General features: G+C 36.1%; 11 protein-coding genes across 11 annotated transcripts; 7 read left to right on the top strand and 4 right to left on the bottom strand.

Annotated features, from left to right (window-relative positions):
- Window positions 1-137: 137 nt before the first annotated feature.
- On the top strand, window positions 138-1,505 carry BET4 (Rab geranylgeranyltransferase). Its single transcript, XM_020219636.1, has 2 exons — window positions 138-327; window positions 383-1,505. The coding sequence occupies exons 1-2, from the start codon at window positions 325-327 to the stop codon at window positions 1,442-1,444; spliced, it is 1,065 nt and encodes a 354-aa protein (XP_020076941.1). The 5' UTR covers window positions 138-324; the 3' UTR covers window positions 1,445-1,505.
- Window positions 1,506-1,620: 115 nt separating this feature from the next.
- HYPBUDRAFT_148174 (glutathione S-transferase family protein) lies at window positions 1,621-2,462 on the top strand (the record flags this gene model as incomplete). The annotated part of the gene is made up of 2 exons (XM_020220107.1): window positions 1,621-1,685; window positions 1,739-2,462. 2 exons carry the CDS (start codon window positions 1,621-1,623, stop codon window positions 2,460-2,462), a joined length of 789 nt encoding a protein of 262 aa, XP_020076940.1.
- On the bottom strand, window positions 2,250-3,611 carry HYPBUDRAFT_152625 (zinc-dependent alcohol dehydrogenase). Its single transcript, XM_020221116.1, has one exon. It carries the CDS (start codon window positions 3,583-3,585, stop codon window positions 2,539-2,541), a length of 1,047 nt encoding a protein of 348 aa, XP_020076939.1. The 5' UTR covers window positions 3,586-3,611; the 3' UTR covers window positions 2,250-2,538.
- A 1,160-nt stretch (window positions 3,612-4,771) lies between these two features.
- On the top strand, window positions 4,772-6,135 carry HYPBUDRAFT_5700 (uncharacterized protein; the record flags this gene model as incomplete). Its single annotated transcript, XM_020223518.1, has 2 exons — window positions 4,772-4,783; window positions 5,113-6,135. 2 exons carry the CDS (start codon window positions 4,772-4,774, stop codon window positions 6,133-6,135), a joined length of 1,035 nt encoding a protein of 344 aa, XP_020076938.1.
- A 1,484-nt stretch (window positions 6,136-7,619) lies between these two features.
- Window positions 7,620-7,909, top strand: HYPBUDRAFT_5699 (uncharacterized protein; the record flags this gene model as incomplete). The annotated part of the gene is made up of 2 exons (XM_020223517.1): window positions 7,620-7,672; window positions 7,711-7,909. The coding sequence occupies 2 exons, from the start codon at window positions 7,620-7,622 to the stop codon at window positions 7,907-7,909; spliced, it is 252 nt and encodes an 83-aa protein (XP_020076937.1).
- A 1,878-nt stretch (window positions 7,910-9,787) lies between these two features.
- On the top strand, window positions 9,788-13,090 carry HYPBUDRAFT_148171 (potassium/sodium eff; the record flags this gene model as incomplete). The annotated part of the gene is made up of 1 exon (XM_020220106.1): window positions 9,788-13,090. The coding sequence occupies one exon, from the start codon at window positions 9,788-9,790 to the stop codon at window positions 13,088-13,090; it is 3,303 nt and encodes a 1,100-aa protein (XP_020076936.1).
- Window positions 13,091-13,195: 105 nt separating this feature from the next.
- HYPBUDRAFT_137693 (phosphoglycerate mutase) lies at window positions 13,196-13,956 on the bottom strand (the record flags this gene model as incomplete). Its single annotated transcript, XM_020219635.1, has 1 exon — window positions 13,196-13,956. One exon carries the CDS (start codon window positions 13,954-13,956, stop codon window positions 13,276-13,278), a length of 681 nt encoding a protein of 226 aa, XP_020076935.1. The 3' UTR covers window positions 13,196-13,275.
- A 29-nt stretch (window positions 13,957-13,985) lies between these two features.
- Window positions 13,986-14,708, bottom strand: HPA2 (D-amino-acid N-acetyltransferase). Its single transcript, XM_020221115.1, has one exon. It carries the CDS (start codon window positions 14,533-14,535, stop codon window positions 14,074-14,076), a length of 462 nt encoding a protein of 153 aa, XP_020076934.1. The 5' UTR covers window positions 14,536-14,708; the 3' UTR covers window positions 13,986-14,073.
- Window positions 14,709-15,245: 537 nt separating this feature from the next.
- Window positions 15,246-17,595, top strand: HYPBUDRAFT_239869 (MFS general substrate transporter; the record flags this gene model as incomplete). The annotated part of the gene is made up of 2 exons (XM_020223254.1): window positions 15,246-15,308; window positions 15,366-17,595. 2 exons carry the CDS (start codon window positions 15,246-15,248, stop codon window positions 17,145-17,147), a joined length of 1,845 nt encoding a protein of 614 aa, XP_020076933.1. The 3' UTR covers window positions 17,148-17,595.
- Window positions 17,336-19,245, bottom strand: UGA33 (Uga33p; the record flags this gene model as incomplete). Its single annotated transcript, XM_020222529.1, has 2 exons — window positions 18,940-19,245; window positions 17,336-18,798 (listed from the first exon to the last, which is right to left on the bottom strand). Exons 1-2 carry the CDS (start codon window positions 19,202-19,204, stop codon window positions 17,336-17,338), a joined length of 1,728 nt encoding a protein of 575 aa, XP_020076932.1. The 5' UTR covers window positions 19,205-19,245.
- A 419-nt stretch (window positions 19,246-19,664) lies between these two features.
- On the top strand, window positions 19,665-21,280 carry HYPBUDRAFT_156587 (Zn(II)2Cys6 transcription factor; the record flags this gene model as incomplete). Its single annotated transcript, XM_020222217.1, has 3 exons — window positions 19,665-20,042; window positions 20,112-21,087; window positions 21,240-21,280. The coding sequence occupies 3 exons, from the start codon at window positions 19,665-19,667 to the stop codon at window positions 21,278-21,280; spliced, it is 1,395 nt and encodes a 464-aa protein (XP_020076931.1).
- Window positions 21,281-21,438: the final 158 nt, after the last annotated feature.

The following is a 21,438-nucleotide window of genomic DNA, read 5'->3' as shown; positions in this document are numbered from 1 at the left end:
GTACAATTTTGACTTATTTTTCAAGTATTTCAAGAAAAAGTAGATAAATATTGTTGAAAACGAATCCATTCTTAAACAATAACGAAAGTTAATGGAAAAAAATGAAAAAAATGAAAAAAATGAAAGAAATTCAAAAAAGAACCCATTTTATACTAGCTTGGTCTTTCAACGGCAGATGATCTGATTAAGCTATAAAAGCTTAAGATAGAGGTTCAGAGAATTGCAAAAAATGAATGCGTGTGCTGAAGAAATTTTTTTGGTGATAATTTCGAATACAAACTACGAGACTTTTTTATCAAGAAACGGTTTGACTAAATAAACGTAATGGTATGTACCAGAAGGTTGTGTAGATATGAAGAAAATAGACTAACCGAAAGAATAGGAACACGGAGTGAAAAGAGTCAATTTATCCAAAGAGGCGAAGAGATTGAAGATCGAAAAAGATCAAGCGAAAATTGTTCATTACAAGAAGCTTCAACAAGACTTATTAAGATCCAATAAGGCCGAGGAATATACTTTGGAGAGACTCGGCAAGACCACCGAACTATTAGCATTGAACCCTGAATTCTATACTATATGGAATTATCGTCGAGAAATTTTGCTTGATTTATTTAACAAGAAGGAACTTGATCTAAAAACTAGTTTGGAAGATGATTTAAAGTTAGTTTTGCAACAATTGAAAAAGTTCCCGAAATGTTATTGGATTTGGAATCATAGGGCTTGGTGCTTAGGAAAGCTACAAGAGGCAAAGATGGCAAATTGGGACTTTGAATTAGGTATTGTTTCAAAGCTTTTAGAAATGGATAGTAGAAACTTCCATGGATGGCAATATAGAAGATTTGTAGTTCAAAATATTGAGCAAAATTCAAAAGAGATTCTATCTATTAATTTGAAGGAGTTTGATTATACTACAACCAAGATTAATAAGAATATATCTAATTTTTCTGCATGGCATAATAGAAGTAAATTAATTATCAAAATTTATCATTTGACGAAGGAATCAAATACTAATGTTGAATCTGAAACAATTACCCTTTTCGAGAATCCCTTGAAGCTACTTCAACACGAACTAAATTTGATAAAAACTGGGATGTTTATGGACTCTGACGATACATCTATATGGTTATACTTATTATGGCTTTTAACTGAGCCATTATTCGTTGATTATCTAGAGAAGGAAAACCAATACATTCCTTTATTGCAAGAACAATTGAAAACTGTTGAAGAATTAAACGAATTGGAGAAAGATGATCATATCAATAGTTGGGATAATGTTTGGTGCTTGAAAAGTATTATTGTTATAAAGGGCCTAATTAAACAACAAAATAATGAGACCTTAATCGATGATGATATAAAGTCCATGCTACAAAAGCTAATTGAATATGACCCTTTAAGGAAAGGCCGTTACCTAGACCAGTTGAATGGTGTCGTATCGATTATATGAGCTAGAAAAGTATTAATATACAAACTTTAACTCCTTATGGTAATTTTTGATAGTAAACGGCTTAAAAAAAAAAAAAAAAAGGCGGGGGAGCCTTTTCTCTCGCTAATCAAATTTAAACTGGCTAAATTTTCAGATTTATATTTAATTTAAAATATCAATAATTTATGAACGACAACATGAGTAGTGAAGATAATAAACGCAGTAAAGATAAGACTAGTAAAGATAAGTTCTACTTGTATTGGTATGTTTTAGCAAAAAAAAAAAAAAAATTTTATCTTATTCTAACATCTTTAGGTTGAATGATTCAAGAGCTCACAGGATCTTATGGACACTTGAAATATTGAAGCTTGATTACGAAGTTGAAATACATTTAAGAGACCCAGAAACGTTTCGATGTGATACCATGTTTGATATTCATCAGTTAGGAAAAGCGCCTATGCTAAAAATTATATTTGCAGATGGGTCTGAGCCTTTATTTTTACTTGAGAGTGGACTAATAATGCAGTATTTATTAAAGCATTACGATCCAGAAAATATATTGAATCCCGAAAAAGAAGCAGATAAGCTTCGAGTAGACTATTATCTTCATTATTCTGAAGGTACTTTGCAGCACTTGCAAATTTCGATTTTGATTAATTCAGTTGCAAAAAAAATTGCACCCATTGGATTAAAATATTTAGCCAAAGTTTTTGGCAAAGGTTTGAATAACGGTTATTACATACACGAATGGAGGCTCAATTTGGAGTATTTAGAGAAAAAATTAAAAGAAGAAGGTACTGGTTATTTTATAGGAGATAAATTAACTGCGGCAGATATAATACTAAGTTTCCCAGTTATGGAAAATGTTTTTGATAACGAATACCAGATACATAAATTAATTTACGATGATCGGAGCTTAACGAAGCAGTATCCCAATTTAGCTCAATGGAGTTTAATGATAAAAAACAACGCTTTATATTCCAAAATTACTCAAGTGATGAATGCTCTTGTTGAAGAGAAAAAGAGATCAAGTCAATAGAAAGAGAAGAGATCGAGTGAATAAAAGAAAAGAGATGAAGTAAATAGAAAGGAAAAGAAGATTAACTTTATATAAATTATCTTGAAGTATCCAATACATATCTACCCATTACTTTACCGTTTTGGAACATTTCATAAACTTTTGATAGTTCGGAAAGTCCAACGATTTTGATTGGACATTTAATTAAACCTCTTGCGAAAAAATCAACGGCTTCATTCATATCAGACATGTTACCGAAATAAGAAGCAATGATTTTAACATTTTTCATAACCGCTTCGAAAACTGGGGTATGAACATGAGAATTAGGAGGCAACCCAGCCAATACGACGGTCCCAGCAGTTCTCACGTACTGAACTGATTGGCTGATTGCCTTTTCCGATACCGAAACATTGAGGACACCATGGGGGCCACCATTGGTGAGTGATTTCACTTCTTGAATAAAATTTTTAGAAGAAGCAAAATCCACGAAAACTTCAGCACCCAATTTTTCACAAAAAATTTTTTTATCAGCCCCAGAATCGATTGCTAAGACTCTATAACCCATTGCAATTGCATATTGGATAGCCATTGAGCCCAACCCACCAGCGGCACCAGAAATAGCAATCCAATCGCCTGGTTTTAAATTGTTACGTTTTAAAGCTTTATAAACGGTTAGACCAGCACATAAAACTGGAGCGCATTGGGCCAAATCGGCGGATTTTGGGAATTTTGAAGCATGGGTTGAACTAATGGTAGCATATTGTTGGAAAGAACCATCATGAGTATAACCACTCAATTCCACCAGTTCACAATTTGGTTCTAAACAATTAGTACAATATTCACAAGTTTGACAAGTACTATTAATCCATTTAACCCCCACATGATCACCGATTTGCCAATTTTTAACTTGATCCCCCATTCCCACCACGATTCCAGCACCTTCGTGGCCACCAACCAAGGGGACTTTGGTGGCCATTGGCCAATCTCCTTTCCAAGCGTGTAAATCAGAATGGCAAACCCCAGAATATTTAATATTGACTAATAATTCGTTTGATTTTGGGGTTGGAACCGGAATATCTTTATAGATTAAAGGACCACCATTTTGTTCGAAAACAACTGCCTTTTGGTAAGCTGGTACTTTCATTTTTAATATAATATAGTGAAGGGGATATATATGATACAGAGGTTGACATATTTATAGGGATTAAAAAATGGTTGCAATTGTTCGCAGTAAATTTGCAACAATAGAAAGGTGGAGAAGGGTATACCAAACACCGATTTGAGTATTTAACTTATAAATCATGATACTTCGGTGTTTGATCAGAGGATATCCGCGTTATTAAAGGATTTGAATGGATTAACCTATATATTGGTTGTTCTTTGTGGGAATCTACAAGATAAACGGGAGAAGAGTTAATAATTGGAAAGCATACAGAATTGCAGCACAGAATAGCACAGAATAGCACAGAATAGCACAGAATAGCACAGAATAGCACAGAATAGCACAGAATTGCAGCATACAGAATAAGCATTGGAATACAGAGATACGCGTTGAGAAGTATTTCAAAGTAAACTGGGAGCCATAAGTCAAAGGTCAATAAAACAAATAGACAAAAGACAAATAGACAAAAGACAAATGACAAAAGACAAATGACAAAAGACAAAAGACAAAAGACAAAAGACAAAAGACAAAAGACAAGACAAAAGACAAGACAAAAGACAAGACAAAAGACAAGACAAAAGACAAGACAAAGACAAGACAAAAGACAAATTGCAACATACAAGACAAAAGAATAATTGACCAAATAAACCACTGATATAAACCAATAGAATAAGATAAACACCGGTCACGTGACAAAAAAACAATCCCCTCAGAAAGGTACGGGTTTCAGTCCGGCTGGGGCAAAGCCTTGCCTGGAATAACCCACCTTATATTTGCAGCAAAATTTCTTATTAGATTCTCCTCAAAGGTAAATCTTACAATAATCAAGACAATAATCGAGATTCGTATTTGCTCGTTAAGGCCAGCACCGTGACTATTTTGGATCCAGGGTACTGGTGGAGAACTTTATAAGAAATACAGATACAGGAAATACAGGAAATACTAAGAAAGAAGAAATCTAAGAAATACTAAGAATGCTGAGATGAAATACTGAGGAATACCGAAGACATACTAAGAAGACATTAAAAACATACTAAGAAGACATAAAAGACATACTAAGAAGACATAAAAGACATACTAAGAAGAACAGCAACGACTGAAGCATCAGTGATGATCCAGCACGCCTATGGCTGGGGGACCCTGGGCTAGTGGATGGCTAGTGGACATGATGGACATGGCAGTACGGCAAACATAGGTATCCTCATCAGGTATACAGTAAGTCAGGTATACAGTAAAGGTACCAGAAGTGAGGTATGGTACGATAAGGAGCGGAGTACCTATATTGCTGCGTAACTTTGCTGTTTATGTTTGAGAATCTTTGCCTCAGTCAAAAGAAAAAGATTTTTTTTTTTTTTAGAAGACTTTTTTTTTTTTTTTGGAGGCACAGATTAAGGCAAGTTTTCTCACCGAGAATTCTTGCAACCTTATAAAAGAACTGATTTATCCCAGGCTTTAAGGAAAATCACCAGATAAAGAGCTTTTTCTATTAGAACAATAACGATGTCTCAGTATAGAACGATATCATCTACTGATCTAAAATCGATTGAGAAGTTGAACTTTACGTTTTCCACTCTGAATGTCACTCCTTCCACTACTAGTTTTGATCTATTGAATGACTCTACGTATGTTAGTACTCCGAGAGGGATCCAGTGCAATAACTTCTATTCTAATAATTCGAGCCAATCGTCGCTTGTATCGCTAGAGTATATAAGATCAGCATCACCTAAGCCAGTCAAGAATGCTCAGAAGATTGATACCAATCCTTGTTCGGGTATAGAATTACAGGAGAGAATACCCTTGATATTTAAGAAGAATCAGGATTTGAACCAATATTTCCATAAAGAGTTTTATTTTGCCAGCAATTTATCCAATTTGAATCAGGTTTTGATGAACAATAACGAAGAGTTTGAATTTGAAGAAGGATTGATATTGCATCCCATATCCAGGCTGATTGCCCCCAAACATTATAAGCAGATGAATGAAATGATTGACCAAATAATTGAATTGCTTGACTCGATCATCAAACTCATTGAAGATTCAAATGAAGACTTATTGAAGAAATACGATGAAATGGTGAAACGTCCCTTGAAATTGGCCATGTTGACCAATTCCAGATTATACCATAATTTTGAGCATTCAAGATTAATGATGGAATCCTTAATCACCTCGAAAAAACTTTTCGAAGCATATGTTTTCAACGCTGACCTGTTTAACGCTTTGGTTGATGAATTAATCAACTTGATTTTTGACTATAACCAATACGTTAGTGATTATGATTTGGGAAGAGACCCTTCCACCTCCACCACCAAGACTACAGATACTACGGACCTTTTTGATAAAATCGACCATGTTGAATCATTTACTAATACAAAAGACTGTTATCGCCAATTTGAATCCTTACTAGTTGAAAATTTTTTTGTTTTCAACGAATTTACCATTAAAGGTCAAGAATTTATTAAAAAACTGGCTATTTATGAAAAATTCAATTACGAAATTGTCTCCTTGGATGACCATTTGAAATTTTCAAATTAATTAATTAACATTTATATATTCATGCATTTTTATAGACTAGCGGGCTAGGGTAATACACAATCGGTTACGGAGTTATTTTTAACGTAGCAAGTATTTCAGCCACACGATGGGTTTGTTGCTGATGACGGAAGAATGCTAGGAGTTCCGTTGAGCGGTGGTGCTGATTCTCTGCATTGGATTCCTGCACAAATCAATGAGGCTATATAAGCGAGCCATTGGTTGCAAATCCTCGCTCTCAACTCTTCCTTCCACCCTCTCTGAACTTTCCACCCGAGCTGAAAGGTCCTCACCTGTTCGGTGAACCTATTGACGTGTAGCTGTGTACTGAAAATCAGCCACAGGCAATCAGGTACTGGTTTCAGTCACAATACCGATCGGATTAATTAACATGAAATCGCTCCTGTCATCCTATTTATATATAATGTATAACCACAGCTTATACAGGTAATTTACAACAGGGTATAGTACGACTGATCCATTTTCCCGGAAGTGTCCTTAAGGGTCTAAATAGTGTGCTTGTTTCTACACCATCTATACATATAGTCTAAGCACTCACCGACTTCTGAGTAGACAATTCCAGACCCATCTACTATAAGATAATATCCTAATATATAAAGTATACTGACTTTAGCATGTAGCCCACTCGAATACTGGCTATTGCGAGCCATTTAAGTGTTTACTGAAAAGTCAATACTCACTTTTCTGTTTATTCAATTCTCGATTTTGCAATCACTCTCAAGCGCTTGTACGTATTATAAACGGTACAAGAATGAAAGGTGTTTGTCAATAGATTTTTTGGAACTGGCCATCATTAGACGGGGCCCATCCCGAACATCATTTTTATTTGGAGGTATCCATGATGATACGAATCTTTGTTATGGTACAAAAATGAATTAGGAAGCCATACCAAACCGTGAGAATAAATAACCATGGTCTCCTCCTACTTATAGAATCTCATCAATACATTTCTCTTTAATTACAATTTATTTTCATTTTATTTATTTTTACTGTAAATTTCAGCCGAATAGCTCAAGGGGATTTAGTTAGTACAATGATTAATAGAACAAGTGATTGTCTTCTCAATGATGCTGGTTGGGATGACTGTACTGCGGAACTTCAAAAGATGATTAATTCTTCCAAGAGTCTCATGACGGATATGCAAATTATCATAGTATTCGATACTTGATTCAAAGCGGTCCCGTTAGAACTTATAATGACAAATGCTTGGATTTATGTGACCAACTTAGAGACCTATCAAACTAACGCACTGACATTCGTTTAATTATGGACTACATAGATGGTATGAAGCCTCATATTCGTGAAGCTTTGATATTAATCACTTATGATGACCTTTATGAAGCCATGCAAGCCGTTCTTCTTAGGGACAGAAATCCCCGATACTTTAAGAATAATTCCAATTACACCCCAAATTTATGGGAATAAAAACCGTTACTCAAAGAAACAATCTGTATCAATCCAATAGAATGGAAATTAATGATTTGAATGTTAGAAGAAATATTCACGGATACAGAAACAAGTACAACAGATATAACGGTGGTAATAACAATACAACAGATATAACGGTGGTAATAACAATAGCAGATTCAATGGTAATAACAGTAGCAGATTCAATGGTAATAACAGTAGCAGATTCAATGGTAATAACAATAGCAGATTCAATGGTAATAACAATAGCAGATTTAATGGTAGTAATTATAACAGAAATAGTTGTAACCGTAACAATTCATACTCCTATGGCAACGGCCAATATTAAGTCTGCTGTACAAATTGGGATGATCTAGATATGTAATGAGATATATGGTCGATTTTCTGAAATATTTAACGAGTCACCTAACCCAAGTAAACATCATGTAATTCTGATTCTCTCTGTAAATGATATTTTAACTGCTAGGCATCGGTGTACTACTTGCTAGATGGCTGGGGAAAGTCAAACTTACCTACTACCAAACTTGAAGATCTCCAAACCTATGGGCTTGTTCACTGAGCCTCAATACATTGCCAAATGGTCACTTTTCCTCTTAACGCTGGTTTTAGTTACAACCAAATCCTTCTTTTAAATGATGCTTACCGTGGAATCGACTTTACCGCCAGTATAAGATTGTTCCAGTTAACCCTATTCCGACGGCTGCTACTGACACTTACTGGCACCCCATTCATATAACGTGGGTATAGATATTTATTTATATATGTAGGATGCCTTGCGAGAGCCACACCGACTTGTCAGTATGACCATGCTTCATATTGATGTTCTTTCTTGTTCTGGCACAGTGCTCGAGAAAAACCTTGAGTATTTATTCGGCCCAATCCACCAGTTCTATCTCCTTATTTTCAAGGGTGTACCTTTCTCTCCGAAGTAGTATAACCAATTGCTCCTTTGAAAACAAACATTCCTCGTATCAGCTCAGGGTTTTCTGTTCACGAGATTGGCTAATTGCAGGCCATAAACTACTACTTTAGCTCAAAACTTCTGCTTTTTCATCCTGCAAAATCCCCCGCCCTTACTGATTATATACTTTCCCTTTATGACCCGTATTTTTTTTTTCACGTATATTTAGGTTTTTTTTTTTTTTGACGTATTAGAATATATATTTAATAACTATTTACTAATATATACCTAGAGTGGGAAAGACTATGTTTAGTCAAGAAAACCCATGTTGAATTAAGTGATGTGATAGAAATGATTTTTTTGAAAACACCAATTTTCGACATCCTTAAACATCCGTGCGTATAGTAAACCAAAATTTCCAGTGAAATGTCTACGGCCATATCCAGCATAAAGCATGATTACCCGTCCGATCAATAATTATTAAGCTGCTGAGAGCGATGCTGAGTACGTTAGTGGGAGACCATAATGGAAACCATCGTGCTGTAGACTTTCTTTTTGCATTTTTAGAAAACTGATCACTTTTTTCAATATTCAATCACTTCCAATATTCAATCACTTCCAATATTCAATCATTTTTGGATATTCAATTAATCGCTCCAATATTCAATTAATCATTTTTGGATGTTCAATTAATCACTCCAATCAATAATTAAACCGTTTTCACTATCGGAGTAAAGAATACTAGCTAATACGACCAGATACCCAAAGAGGCACCCCCACACCTCGTAAACGGCACGTGGACGGCTTATCAATTACCTGAAATTAATTTCAGATAGCAAACGGCGGATGGGGTGATAACGTGACCAGACCCCGGTGATGCTTTTTGTGCTTTTTGTGTGGCGAGGCGTGTGCGCCCCAAACCAGCTGCATTTCCAAATTAGTGAGTTCTGTCAGCCTTACCATCTTGACAGTTGACAATTTACGGTTGACAATTTACCGTCGACAACTTGTGGTTGACAGTAGTGGATGGTGCGAGCGAATATAGATCGAGGTAGAGATGATGGAGACAGCAGACACGGTAATAGTAGAGATTAAGCAAGTACCGAAGATGGGCCAAGAATGACAAGAGATTGAGAAAAAAAAATGATAGTATTCTCTCTTGGCCCTTGAAATTAGATATTCCAGTAACAATTAGACTTTTTTATTGCTTTTATCAAATAAGGTTATATAAATATTGGAGAATTCCCCGGAATAATACGAACTAAATGGAAATGTAATGATTTTCTGTAGGTTAAAATCATTATTATGACCGCTAATCAGCCAGATACTGGAACAAACATTCGTTTTGATGATGATACTTCAACATCTTCTAAGCAAACTAATAATATAACAGAAAAATCAAAGTCTCGGATTGATTCAAGTGCCAGTTCATTACAAACTAATGAATTTCAACCACATAGATTACCAATTGAACAGGTTGCTAATCACTTTAAAGTAAACGTTGATAATGGGTTCAGTACGGGAGAAGCTGACCAATCAAGATCAACCCACGGTTCCAATACCTTGGGAGAAGATGAAAAAATCTCTTATAGTAAGATCTTGGCCCATCAAGTCTTCAACGCCATGATTTTGGTTTTGATCATTTCAATGGTTATTGCCTTGGCTATTAAAGATTGGATCTCCGGTGGGGTCATTGGGTTTGTCGTTGGGTTAAACATCTTTGTTGGTTTTATTCAAGAATTTAAAGCTGAAAAAACCATGGGGTCTTTACGTTCTTTGAGTTCTCCTACCGCTAGAGTCACTAGAAATGGTGACGATGTTAGTTTACCCGCGGAAGAATTGGTTCCTGGTGATATTGTTCATATCAAGGTTGGGGATACTATCCCAGCAGATTTAAGATTAACTGATTCAATGAATTTGGAAACCGATGAAGCCCTTTTAACCGGGGAATCGTTACCAATTGCTAAAAACCACGAAGAAGTTTACTCGGATTTCTCCACTCCAATCCCAGTTGGGGATCGTTTGAATATGGTTTTCTCCCTGTCGGTGGTTTCTAAAGGTCGTGGTACTGGTATAGCTGTTTCCACCGGGTTAAACACTGAGATTGGGAAAATTGCTCAAAGTCTTCGTTCTGGTAGTGGGATCATTCGTAAAGTTGACAAATCAAATGGTAAACCTAGAAAAAGAGACTACTCAAGAGCCTTTTTTGGAACTTGGAAAGACATCTGTGGCAATATCTTGGGTATTAGCGTGGGGACTCCTTTACAAAGAAAATTATCTTGGTTAGCCATTTTCTTATTTTGGATTGCCGTGATTTTTGCAATCATTGTTATGGGGTCTCAAAAAATGAGAGTTAATAAAGAAGTTGCAATTTATGCTATTTGTGTGGCTCTTTCCATGATTCCCAGTGCTTTGATTGTGGTTTTAACCATTACTATGGCAGTTGGGGCCCAAGTTATGGTGATGAAGAATGTTATTGTTCGTAAATTGGATTCTTTGGAAGCTTTGGGTGGTATTAATGATATTTGTTCTGATAAAACTGGTACTTTAACCCAAGGTAAAATGGTTGCTAAAAAACTTTGGATTCCAACCGTTGGGACTTATGATATTGAAGATACAAATGAACCTTTCAATCCAACTTTAGCTGAATTATCGTTCTCTCCAAATAGTCCTTATTTCATTAAAAATTCCGATGAAGAATTTGATTTTATTCAAATTGATAAATCAAATCATGAAAAATTCCCAAAAAATTTTACTTCCTGGTTGAAAACTGCTACTTTGGCCAACATTGCTACTATTAATCAATCTAAAGATGATGATTCGGGTGAATTGGTTTGGAAAGCTCATGGTGATCCAACCGAAATTGCTATTCAAGTTTTAACTAGTAGAGTTGGCTTTAATCGTGAATCATTTTTAGATAATAATTCGGAATATGTTCATTTGGCTGAGTTCCCCTTCGATTCAAGTATTAAAAGAATGTCTGCTGTTTATAAAGATTCTGAAAAATCTCAAGTTTATGCTAAAGGTGCCGTTGAAAGAGTTTTAGCTAGTTGTACTACTTGGTACGGTAACGAAGAAGAATTAACTGATTCAAATGACTTAATTGAATTAAGTGAAGAAGACGTTAAACAAATTGAAAATAATATGGATTCTCTTTCTCTGCAAGGTTTAAGAGTTTTGGCTTTTGCTACTAAAACTTTACCAAGTGATATCTCTGATGAAGATTTGAAAAATCGTGATTATATTGAAAGTGAATTAACTTTCCAAGGTTTAATTGGTATTTATGATCCTCCAAGAAAAGAAACTGCCGGCTCAGTTAAATTATGTCATAAAGCAGGTATAAATGTTCATATGTTAACTGGTGACCATCCTGCTACTGCTAAAGCAATTGCTCAAGAAGTCGGGATTTTACCTCATAATTTATATCACTATTCTGAAGATGTTGTTCAAGCTATGGTTATGACTGCTAATGAGTTTGATGGTTTAACTGATCAAGAAATTGATGATTTACCAGTTTTACCTTTAGTTATTGCTCGTTGTGCTCCTCAAACTAAAGTTAGAATGATTGATGCTTTACATCGTCGTAAAAAATTTTGTGCAATGACTGGTGATGGGGTTAATGACTCTCCTTCTTTGAAAAAAGCTGATGTTGGTATTGCAATGGGTCTTAATGGTTCAGATGTTGCTAAAGATGCAAGTGATATTGTTTTAACTGATGATAATTTCGCATCTATTTTAAATGCAATTGAAGAAGGTAGAAGAATGTCTGCAAATATTCAAAAATTCGTTTTACAATTATTAGCAGAAAATGTTGCTCAAGCTTTTTATTTAATGATTGGTTTAGCTTTTATTGATGAAACTGGATTTTCAGTTTTCCCTCTTTCTCCAGTTGAAGTTTTATGGATTTTAGTTGTTACTTCATGTTTCCCAGCAATGGGGTTAGGTAGAGAAAAGGGACATGATTTATTATCAAGACCTCCAAATAATAGTATTTTCACAAAGGAAGTTATTACTGATATGATTGTTTATGGTTTCTGGATGGCCTGCTCATGTTTATTATGTTTTGTTGTTATTGTTTTTGGTAAAGGTAATGGTGATTTAGGTGTTGATTGTAATGCAAATAATGCCGATACTGAAATTTGTGATTTAGTTTTCAGAGGTAGATCAGCATCGTTTGCTAATATGACTTGGTGTGCATTGATATTGGCATGGGAATGTATTCATCCATGGAATTCATTATTCTATATGAGACAAGACACTGATAATCCATGGTGGAAACAAACTGCACTTGATTTATGGGACAATCAATTTTTATTTTGGTCAGTTATTGGTGGGTTTGTCACTGTTTTCCCAGTTGTTTATATTCCAGTTATTAACGATAAAGTATTCCTTCATAAAGGTATTGGATATGAATGGGGGGTTGCATTTGCATGCTCTATAATGTTTTTATTAGGAGCAGAATGTTGGAAATGGATTAAGAGAGTCTATAAACGTCGTTATAAGGAAAATGTTAAAAATCCTGAATACGATTTAGAAAGAACTGATCCATTCAAGAAATACGCTTCATTTTCTAGATCTAATACCATTGATCCAGAAATGATCAAATAAGTCATATTTATTTCATATATTTATACATAGTACTAAGAAAAAGACATACAAAAAAAAAAAAAAAAAAACTTTGAAAAAACTAAAAAAACTAAAAAAAAATATATTACACTATTACACTATTATAATTCTAGCTATTTATAAATTTCTAATATAATCATTTCTATACGGTTGAAAATTCACTGTAGTTATCTTAATAATTGATCTTTGACTTCGAATTGTCCACCTAAATGAGAAGTTAGCCCGAATCGTTGTATCACACCCTGTTTGGTATGTTTGTTCACATCAATGACCGAGACCGAAGTATTAAAGGGAACTTTCAAAGATTCCGGATCCAAATATTTGTATAAATCGTAACGTTTAACCCCATAGAGATAGTTGATAAACCCAGTAATGACCCCTCCATGGGTGCAAATACCCACGTTATTATAGTTATTGTGTAAACTTGATTTTATTAATGAATCCCATTCTAATTCAACCCGATGAATAAGGTCGGGAAATTTTTCTCCTAAATTTCTGAAATCTTCCCCGTATTGTGCAATGGCATCCTTTAATAACATACCTTGAACCACTCCCATATTACGTTCCCGTAAATTTTCAGTTAATTTCAAAGGAACATCCGGATGATACGAAAGAATGGGTTTAGTAGTATTCTGACAACGAAGCAAGTCAGAACTGACAAAGAAATCAAATGGTATCGACGATAAGTATTTGGCAACTGTATCAGCTTGATTCTTACCATGGTCATTAAGATCGATATCTAAGTGTCCTTGTAAGACTTTGGTAACATTATGGTCAGTTTGACCGTGTCTTATGATAAAGATACGCACGGTATCAGGATCCTTATTGGCATGTACTTCCACAGTCATGGCTAAAGAAGAAAATTACATGGTTTATCGACCCACGTTAGCTAATCGTATATTAAGAGAAAAATAAATCCAAAAAAAAAACCATTCACGTGATATATAAAGGGTACGGAGGTGGTTTCAGGGCCTTTTATAAAGAAGAAATCCACTTTTAACCCCAATCTTGGTATATAACAATTGAGCTCGGTGGTTCTCGAATTGGGTTGACCAATAGCATTTCTTGCAGTTCAACCGGTCGGCTTCATTGTAAATATACTCAATCAACTTTCTACCGACTCCATTCAATCTGGTGGTTGGTTTGACGAATAAGTCATTTAAATAAAGAGCATCTTCGATGGTCCAGGTATTACGATGAGTTAAGTAATTTGCAAAACCAATGATTTCATTGGTTTCATTGTTGACTGCAACAATCGAATAAACCGGTTCGTCCTGATCGAAAAATCGCTTGAACGTAGTTTGAGTAATCTCATCAGTAATTAAGTGGCTTGATCTATAAAACTCAATATAACCATCCTTGCCAGTCCACATGTCAATCCAAACGGACTTATCCTCCGGCTTAATAGGTCTTATAGTAACGTTCATGCTATAAATGTTGATTCAATTATTGAAGTTTGTCTGGCAGTAAATACAAGTAATCCGCACCTGTTTAAGTATTCATCTAAGTATCCATCTAAGTATCTAGGTTTCTTCAGTGACTCACTTGGCTGAGATTGGAATATCTAAGCGCAGCCCTTTCGGGTGCTAAAGATTAAGCGGGTGAGGTTTCCCTGGCCGTTCTCCTCTGCACGGCTGTAGAATTAGCGGCTCGCAGCACTTCATATATACCTTTCTGGGAGTAATAAACAGCTACCCTTCCATGGGAGGTACGGCTGTTTGTTTGCAACCAATAGAAGCTACAAATACGAAGCTAATAAGGTTCAGCTTACGCAAATGCAATACATAGAAGAGACAATAGGCACTTCCGCCATTCTGATTGGACTTGAGTGAACCAAGAAATTCACAGGAACCAATCAACGAGTAGTGTCATATACAGTAGTTGATTTATCTGATCCATCACCACATTTAAGAGGAGTTTTCCGCTGAAATGCCTTTTTGGCACCCAAAACTACTCTGCTTGAGTCATATGGTTAGTACTTGGCAATAGCCAGTTGGCAAGGCTATTGTTGAAGTTTCTTTTGAGCTCACCGGACCTGTGTTATTTGTTATTTGTAAAAATTGTATATTTTTGGTATAAGTAAGATGTTTCGCTTTATCAGATAGATCTATATTGTCAAATTGTCAAAGTAGAAAAGATGTTAAAAGCACAAGGAGATATTAAGCAATATGAAGGCTCAGATAATTTGAATACCTCGCTGGTCGAGGAAAGACCCTGCGACGAAAAGCACATCAAGATAGACGAATACGAATCCAAGCATTTGAATGAAGCTGAAAAAACTAGAGGTGTTGCCCATATTGAAGCAATTGTTGATACAATGAAAGATGAGAAAAGAGGACGATTGATAACTTGGATCTTCGCTATCTCAATCTTGTTAACCGCTTGGGCTTACGCCTTGGATGGCTCCACTACGTTCAACTATCAGCCGTTCGCTACGTCTTCTTTCAATCGACATTCAATGATTTCGACCGTGGAAATCGCTACTAGAATTATTTCTTCAATTTGTAAACCCTTCTTGGCCAAAATTTCAGATATAACTTCTCGCCCAATCACCTATATAGTAGTGTTGGTATTTTATGTTTTAGGCTATATTATATCTGCTGCTAGTCCAAGTATTACGGCTTTTGTTATTGGAGAAGTCTTTGTGGCAATTGGTGGTTCTGGTTTAACTTTGATGAATTCAATCATTGTTGCTGATTTAACCCCTTTGAAATGGAGAGGTTTTATCAATTCTTTATTAGCCACTCCTTTCATCATCAACTGTTGGTTTGCTGGCTTAATCGTGCAAGACATCACGGGGACTAATTGGCGCTGGGGGTATGGAATGTTTGCCATTATTATCCCGGTTTGTCTTCTACCTGCTATTACAGTCATGTTATGGCTAGATAGAAAGGCAATGAAAACTGGTAAAATCAATATTGCTTCTTGTAAATACGATGTTACCAATGATGTAGCTGATAAAAATTATAAAAAATTATTTAAAGATGGCCTCATTCAAATAGATGCTATGGGATTGGTCTTATTGGGATTTGCATTTTCCCTTTTATTGTTACCATTCTCCCTTTATTCTACTGCGGAAGGTAAATGGCACAATCCCTCCATGATTGCAATGGTTGTCGTTGGTGGAATCTTATTACTCGTATTCACCCTTTATGAAATGTATTTGGCCCCCTTCCCTTGTATGCCAAAACGTATTATTACAAATAGAACTTTTATCTGTGCTGTGATTATTGATTTTATTTACATGTTGGCTGGCTATATTAGAAGTACTTATTTTAGTTCCTATGTCTTGGTAGTTAAGGACTGGTCAGTCAAAAATTGGACTTACTATAATAACACTTTAACTTTATCTTTATGTATATTCGGTGTGGTTGCCGGTGCTATTCAAAGAATTACCCATCGCTATAAAGAATTGCAAATTGCTGGCCTTGCCATCAAATTAATCGGTATGGGATTATTTGTGAAAGCTAAAGGGTTTGATGCAACTACCGCTTTGTTGGTTATGGGTTCGTTATTAGTTGGTATGGGTGGCTCGTTTTCCGTCGTAGGCTCCCGTGTTGCTTCAGAGGCCAGTGTTCCTCACCAAGATTTAGCTCTCGTTATTTCCTTACTCTCTTTATGGAGTTCAGTAGGTGCTGCAATTGGCTCTGCCATCGCTGCTCCAATCTGGAATTCTAAGCTCCCCGATTCCCTTCGTGAATATTTGCCCAAGCCAGTGAATGAAACCTTGGTATCAACTATAGTTGAAAAAGCTACATTCTTAGCTGGATATCCTTATGAGTCTCCGGTAAGAGTCGCGGGAATTAAAGCCTACGGTGATGTTACTAGATACCTTTTTGTCCCTGCCTTGTGTATTGCCTTCATTCCATTGTTTGCTGCTTTCTTCCAAACTGGGTTTTACTTGGGCGATCAGCTCAATGCTGTTGAAGGTGACCAGCCCAAAGAGAACATTGAAGCTTTAAAAACATGGGAAAAGAAACAAGATGTAAAAGGCTTTGACCGTGTTCTTGAATTTTTTAACCGTCCTCTCAAAGGCTGAATACAACGTTCAGGTAATAACTTTTTCACAATAAAAGCCATTGGAATTTCCGTAAAGACTCTCGTAAAATTGCAAAATTATTTTGCAACCAAAAAATCGCGCTCCGGATTTTTGCTTGATCTTTGAAGCATTTGATGAATAAATATTCATTCAGTATAAAGAAGACTAGCTAGATACATAAAAGGTATTTAGCAAACAGATAATTTCCAACCAAATCCCTCACAAACCGTAACCCAGTCATGGCAATATTCACCCTTGGTGTTTCGAAGCCAACATTCTTCCACAATCTTTAAGGCCTTCTTAACGTTTCCGACTTTGCAGAGTGAATGGAGTTTGTTGAACTTCTTTCTCATTTCACAGCGATCTAAATTAGTTACACAACACACACCACATGCTATTAATGTCATGACTAATGAGGTACGAAGATGACTTTCCATAACAAAATCTATTAGTTTGAAAGAATCAAGTAAAATCAATTGGATCTCACTTGATATGGGTTGGATTTGACGAATGTAAATCAATAAATATAGTTTACAGGTATTTCGATATAATTCAAATAATGCTAAATGGTAATCAAGCTCACAAGAATTATTCATCAAGAAATATAGCTGATCTTCATTTGGTGATATCTTCTCTATTTTGCTTAATAGCTCGAAATATATAGAGTCAGCGTTAATATAATGTTTGACCCTTCTGTTATTGACATCTTTTGTAAATTCTTCATCATGTGGTAGAACCTCATCAGCTTGTTTCAATCTCGCATTTAGATCTTCACGACTATGTTTCAACTCTACACTTCCATTGAATATTTCACCCATAAGCAAATAAAGGCCCTGAATACAACCTTGATAAGGATCGATTCCATATTCCAATAAACTGAACTGTTTACTAAAAGCATCTTGATAAGTTAATATTTTACATGTCGTACCAAATCTCAAAGAAACTGATGACATGATGTCCCTATATTGGAAATTTGCGATCAAAAATTTTGCATCATTCGAATAATTAAAATCATGTAAAAATTTCTTAGCTGACCCATACCTTCTAAGTAAGTCTTCAGCTAATTTAAAAGAAACATACCATTTGTTTGTATCACCCAGGAATACTTCCAGCCCGCTATCAATAAGATAATAGGCAAGTAGGACATAGAAACCATATTTATCAAGATTTGGGTTATTTATATACTTTTCTTCGATGATTTCTCTTGCTTTATTTCGATAATAGTTCCGACTTTCGCTATCAGGACCATCCCTTTTGGCCGCACCCCAAGCCGCCAAAGAATTCAGAATTGCTTCTTCAGTAGCCGCCAAAGTAACGTAAGTTTTCAAAAGGTAGTTGGAAGAGTCTGGACAAACACTAATCATTGGAATCACGCGGTATCTGTAGACATCAAATAGCTCAATACCTGACCCATCAAGAAACAACTGGAAATTACTAGATGGCTGAAGATATATTGGGGTGTAAACAGCTTGATTTATATAATTTTCAATAGGTTCACCATTATCATCCAACTCTTCTATGGAATTTAGCGGCTCTTCATTTAGTAAAATATCTTTCAAAAATGGAGAAAATGGTTCATCTAGAGTATAATTTGGAGAATTCTTACTACTAAACAAGCCTTTCAAATCTTCCACTTTACTAAGGCTATGTTCTGATTTTTGATTCAGCTGGACCTCAGTTAAAGAATCATAGCTTAAACTGAGATCCCTTACTATAAGTTTATTTGACAGTTCTTTGGTTTCCGAAGCTGTTGTAGGCTCCCGAACAGGTTCAGTTGTTGAAGATTTAAAACTGGTGGTCTTTGGGTTAAATTGTTGAATAGTCCAAACGCATTCCACCCCCCTCTTCCTACACGACGTACAAGTAGGATGGACTTCATCACACTTCTTCTTCAATTTGAATCGGCAATGTAAACAGCCAGTCTTTGATCTCAGCTTCTTCTTCGAATCAGGTTTATCAACCATGAATTGCCTAACGGAAATCGAAGATTTCGAATTTTCATCTGGCTTTTGGCTTTTTATCACTTTCAAGGAAGTGGCATCAAGTGTCGAAAACATATCTACCAAACTGGCCCGCCAAGTATCGGATTGAATCAAAGATGGTTGAATAAACCTTATCCTTTAGATATTAGTCAATGATAAGAACGTTACATCGGGTAGTGCACCGGTTACAAATCATGGAAAATGAACATTACACAAAAAGCCAACTAACCAAATTAAAACCCATACACCAAATGTACGGATGCATCTTCGCAAAGATTTCGTAAAAATGCAAAAAAAAAACAAAAATTGCAGCAAAAAATAATTTTCAGCCAAAGAAAAAATCCGGGGGAACTTCCAGCTTTGAATTTCTTGTGGGGGAACAAAGTCCTATTATACCTATCCAAAAGGATTGAATCTTGGAAAGAAACCAAACCCATGAAAAGAGGTATAAAGGAGTGAATGGTTTCGTAGAAAACGGATTCAAAAGTATAGGTGAACAAAAATGCCTAGAAGTAAAGTTGAAGAATATAATCAAATGAGGTTAAGGCCTTGTGATGGATGCTCATTGAGAAGGATTAAATGTGATAAAAGATCATTGGAAATGGGGTGTTTGAATTGTGAAACGCATGGTGTCCCATGTACGAATAATCGAATTCGAAAAAGAAGTGGGCCCAAAAGAATTCATAGGAAGACCCGAGAGCGAATACTTGGAATGAGCAAAACAGCCAAAATTGAAACAGAATACTTGAGTGAAGTCCCCATTGAAACTAATGGGAACACCGAACAGTCGAAGTTAAGTCTTGAGGATTTGCTACCCTATTTACAGATATACCAAACATGGTACTATTGTGTTTGGCCAGTGGTGAGTATTGCTCATTTAGTGTCTAAATTGATGACCAAGGTTGACCCAATGGCATTCCATATCAAGCCGGTGATTGACGGAGAAACCTACGTTGAGCTTACAGAAGAAAATAGATCAGAGTATATATTGGCCTGTTCATTGGCCGCAGCCACTTCCACGCAAGTTTCTTTCCTTTCCAGCAATAAAAACGTTACCAATCTTCCTGCAAGTAATAAGCCATCGGTTGAATATGCTAATGAAGCCAAAAGAGTTCGAGAACTATTTGGGTATAGGGAGAATCCCACCCCAGACACTTTACTTGCATCTTTTTTCCTTTACGTTCACTATACAAACCAAGAGCAGGGTGCTAAACAAGCCATAATGCACTTAAGAGACGCTATTTCTGTGTGTCAAATCTTACGATTAGACTCCATGGAAACTTATCAAGAGAAGTACCCGGCGGAAACCCACAAATTACGGAAAATATACTATACTTTGGTAGTGAGTGAACGGTATGTTTGTTTTGAAAAGGGAATACCCATAGTCTTGAAGGCCACGATTCCGTTTCCTTCGTTGAATGACGAAGAGTATCCTGAACTTTTAGAAGGATTTACTGAATTGATCAAGGTTTTTTCGACCCCGGGAGAAGACTTTTTCGATCAAATCACTAACAAGATACATACCTACGACAGAGCCAGCCAGAAAAAGTGGATACTAAAGATACAAGAAAAACTTACTGGGATTCAAATGAGCGACCAAATCAATGACACCCAGAAGCTTAACATCGTATTAACACAGGCGTGGTTACAGAGCTTGGTATGGCTAATTGCCAAAGAATCAAACTTGTTGGGCAGCACCGAGCAAACGTGTCTATCTGTTTCGTTCCCATTGCAAATAGCGCAAGCGTATTTAACAAGAGTGGAAAACATTCCAATCTTTGCTTTTGAATCAAATGGACCGGGTGCTTCTCATAAGTTATTGGAACTAGCCAATTGTTTGGCTTATTCGTTACTGAAGCAGCCGTCGCAAGCGGGGCTTGACGTCTTGCAGTACCTTTTCCAAAGCATCAGCAATAAAATGCATAACAAGTTGCCCATGGCCATGTACAATAGGATAGGTGGGTTTATTTCAAGCCAAAGAGCCACCATCCCACTACCCATAAGTCACGGGGAAGAAAGTAGTCCAGCCAGGGAAGGCAGTCCAGCCAGGGAAGGCAGTCCAGCCAGGGAGGACAGTCCACCCAGAGAAGCCAAACCACCCATAAGCCAGATCCACTCGCCGTTCACCCAGATGTCCATGGCGATCTGTGATGCCCTTTCTCAGGATAACTTTTTGGACTTTTCCCAAGCAAAAGTGGAGTTTGTGAGTCTGACTGACACTGACCTGGAAGACTCCATAGTTTAATATACTACTTACGTACTTACTTACTTACTTACTTGCGTACTTACTTACTTACTTACTTACTTAC

Source organism: Hyphopichia burtonii (genome assembly GCF_001661395.1).
Source record: "Hyphopichia burtonii NRRL Y-1933 unplaced genomic scaffold HYPBUscaffold_3, whole genome shotgun sequence".
NCBI classification, from domain to species: domain Eukaryota; kingdom Fungi; phylum Ascomycota; class Pichiomycetes; order Serinales; family Debaryomycetaceae; genus Hyphopichia; species Hyphopichia burtonii.
The sequence above is the reverse complement of the archived record's forward strand: the minus strand, read 5'-3'. Positions and strand labels throughout refer to the sequence as shown.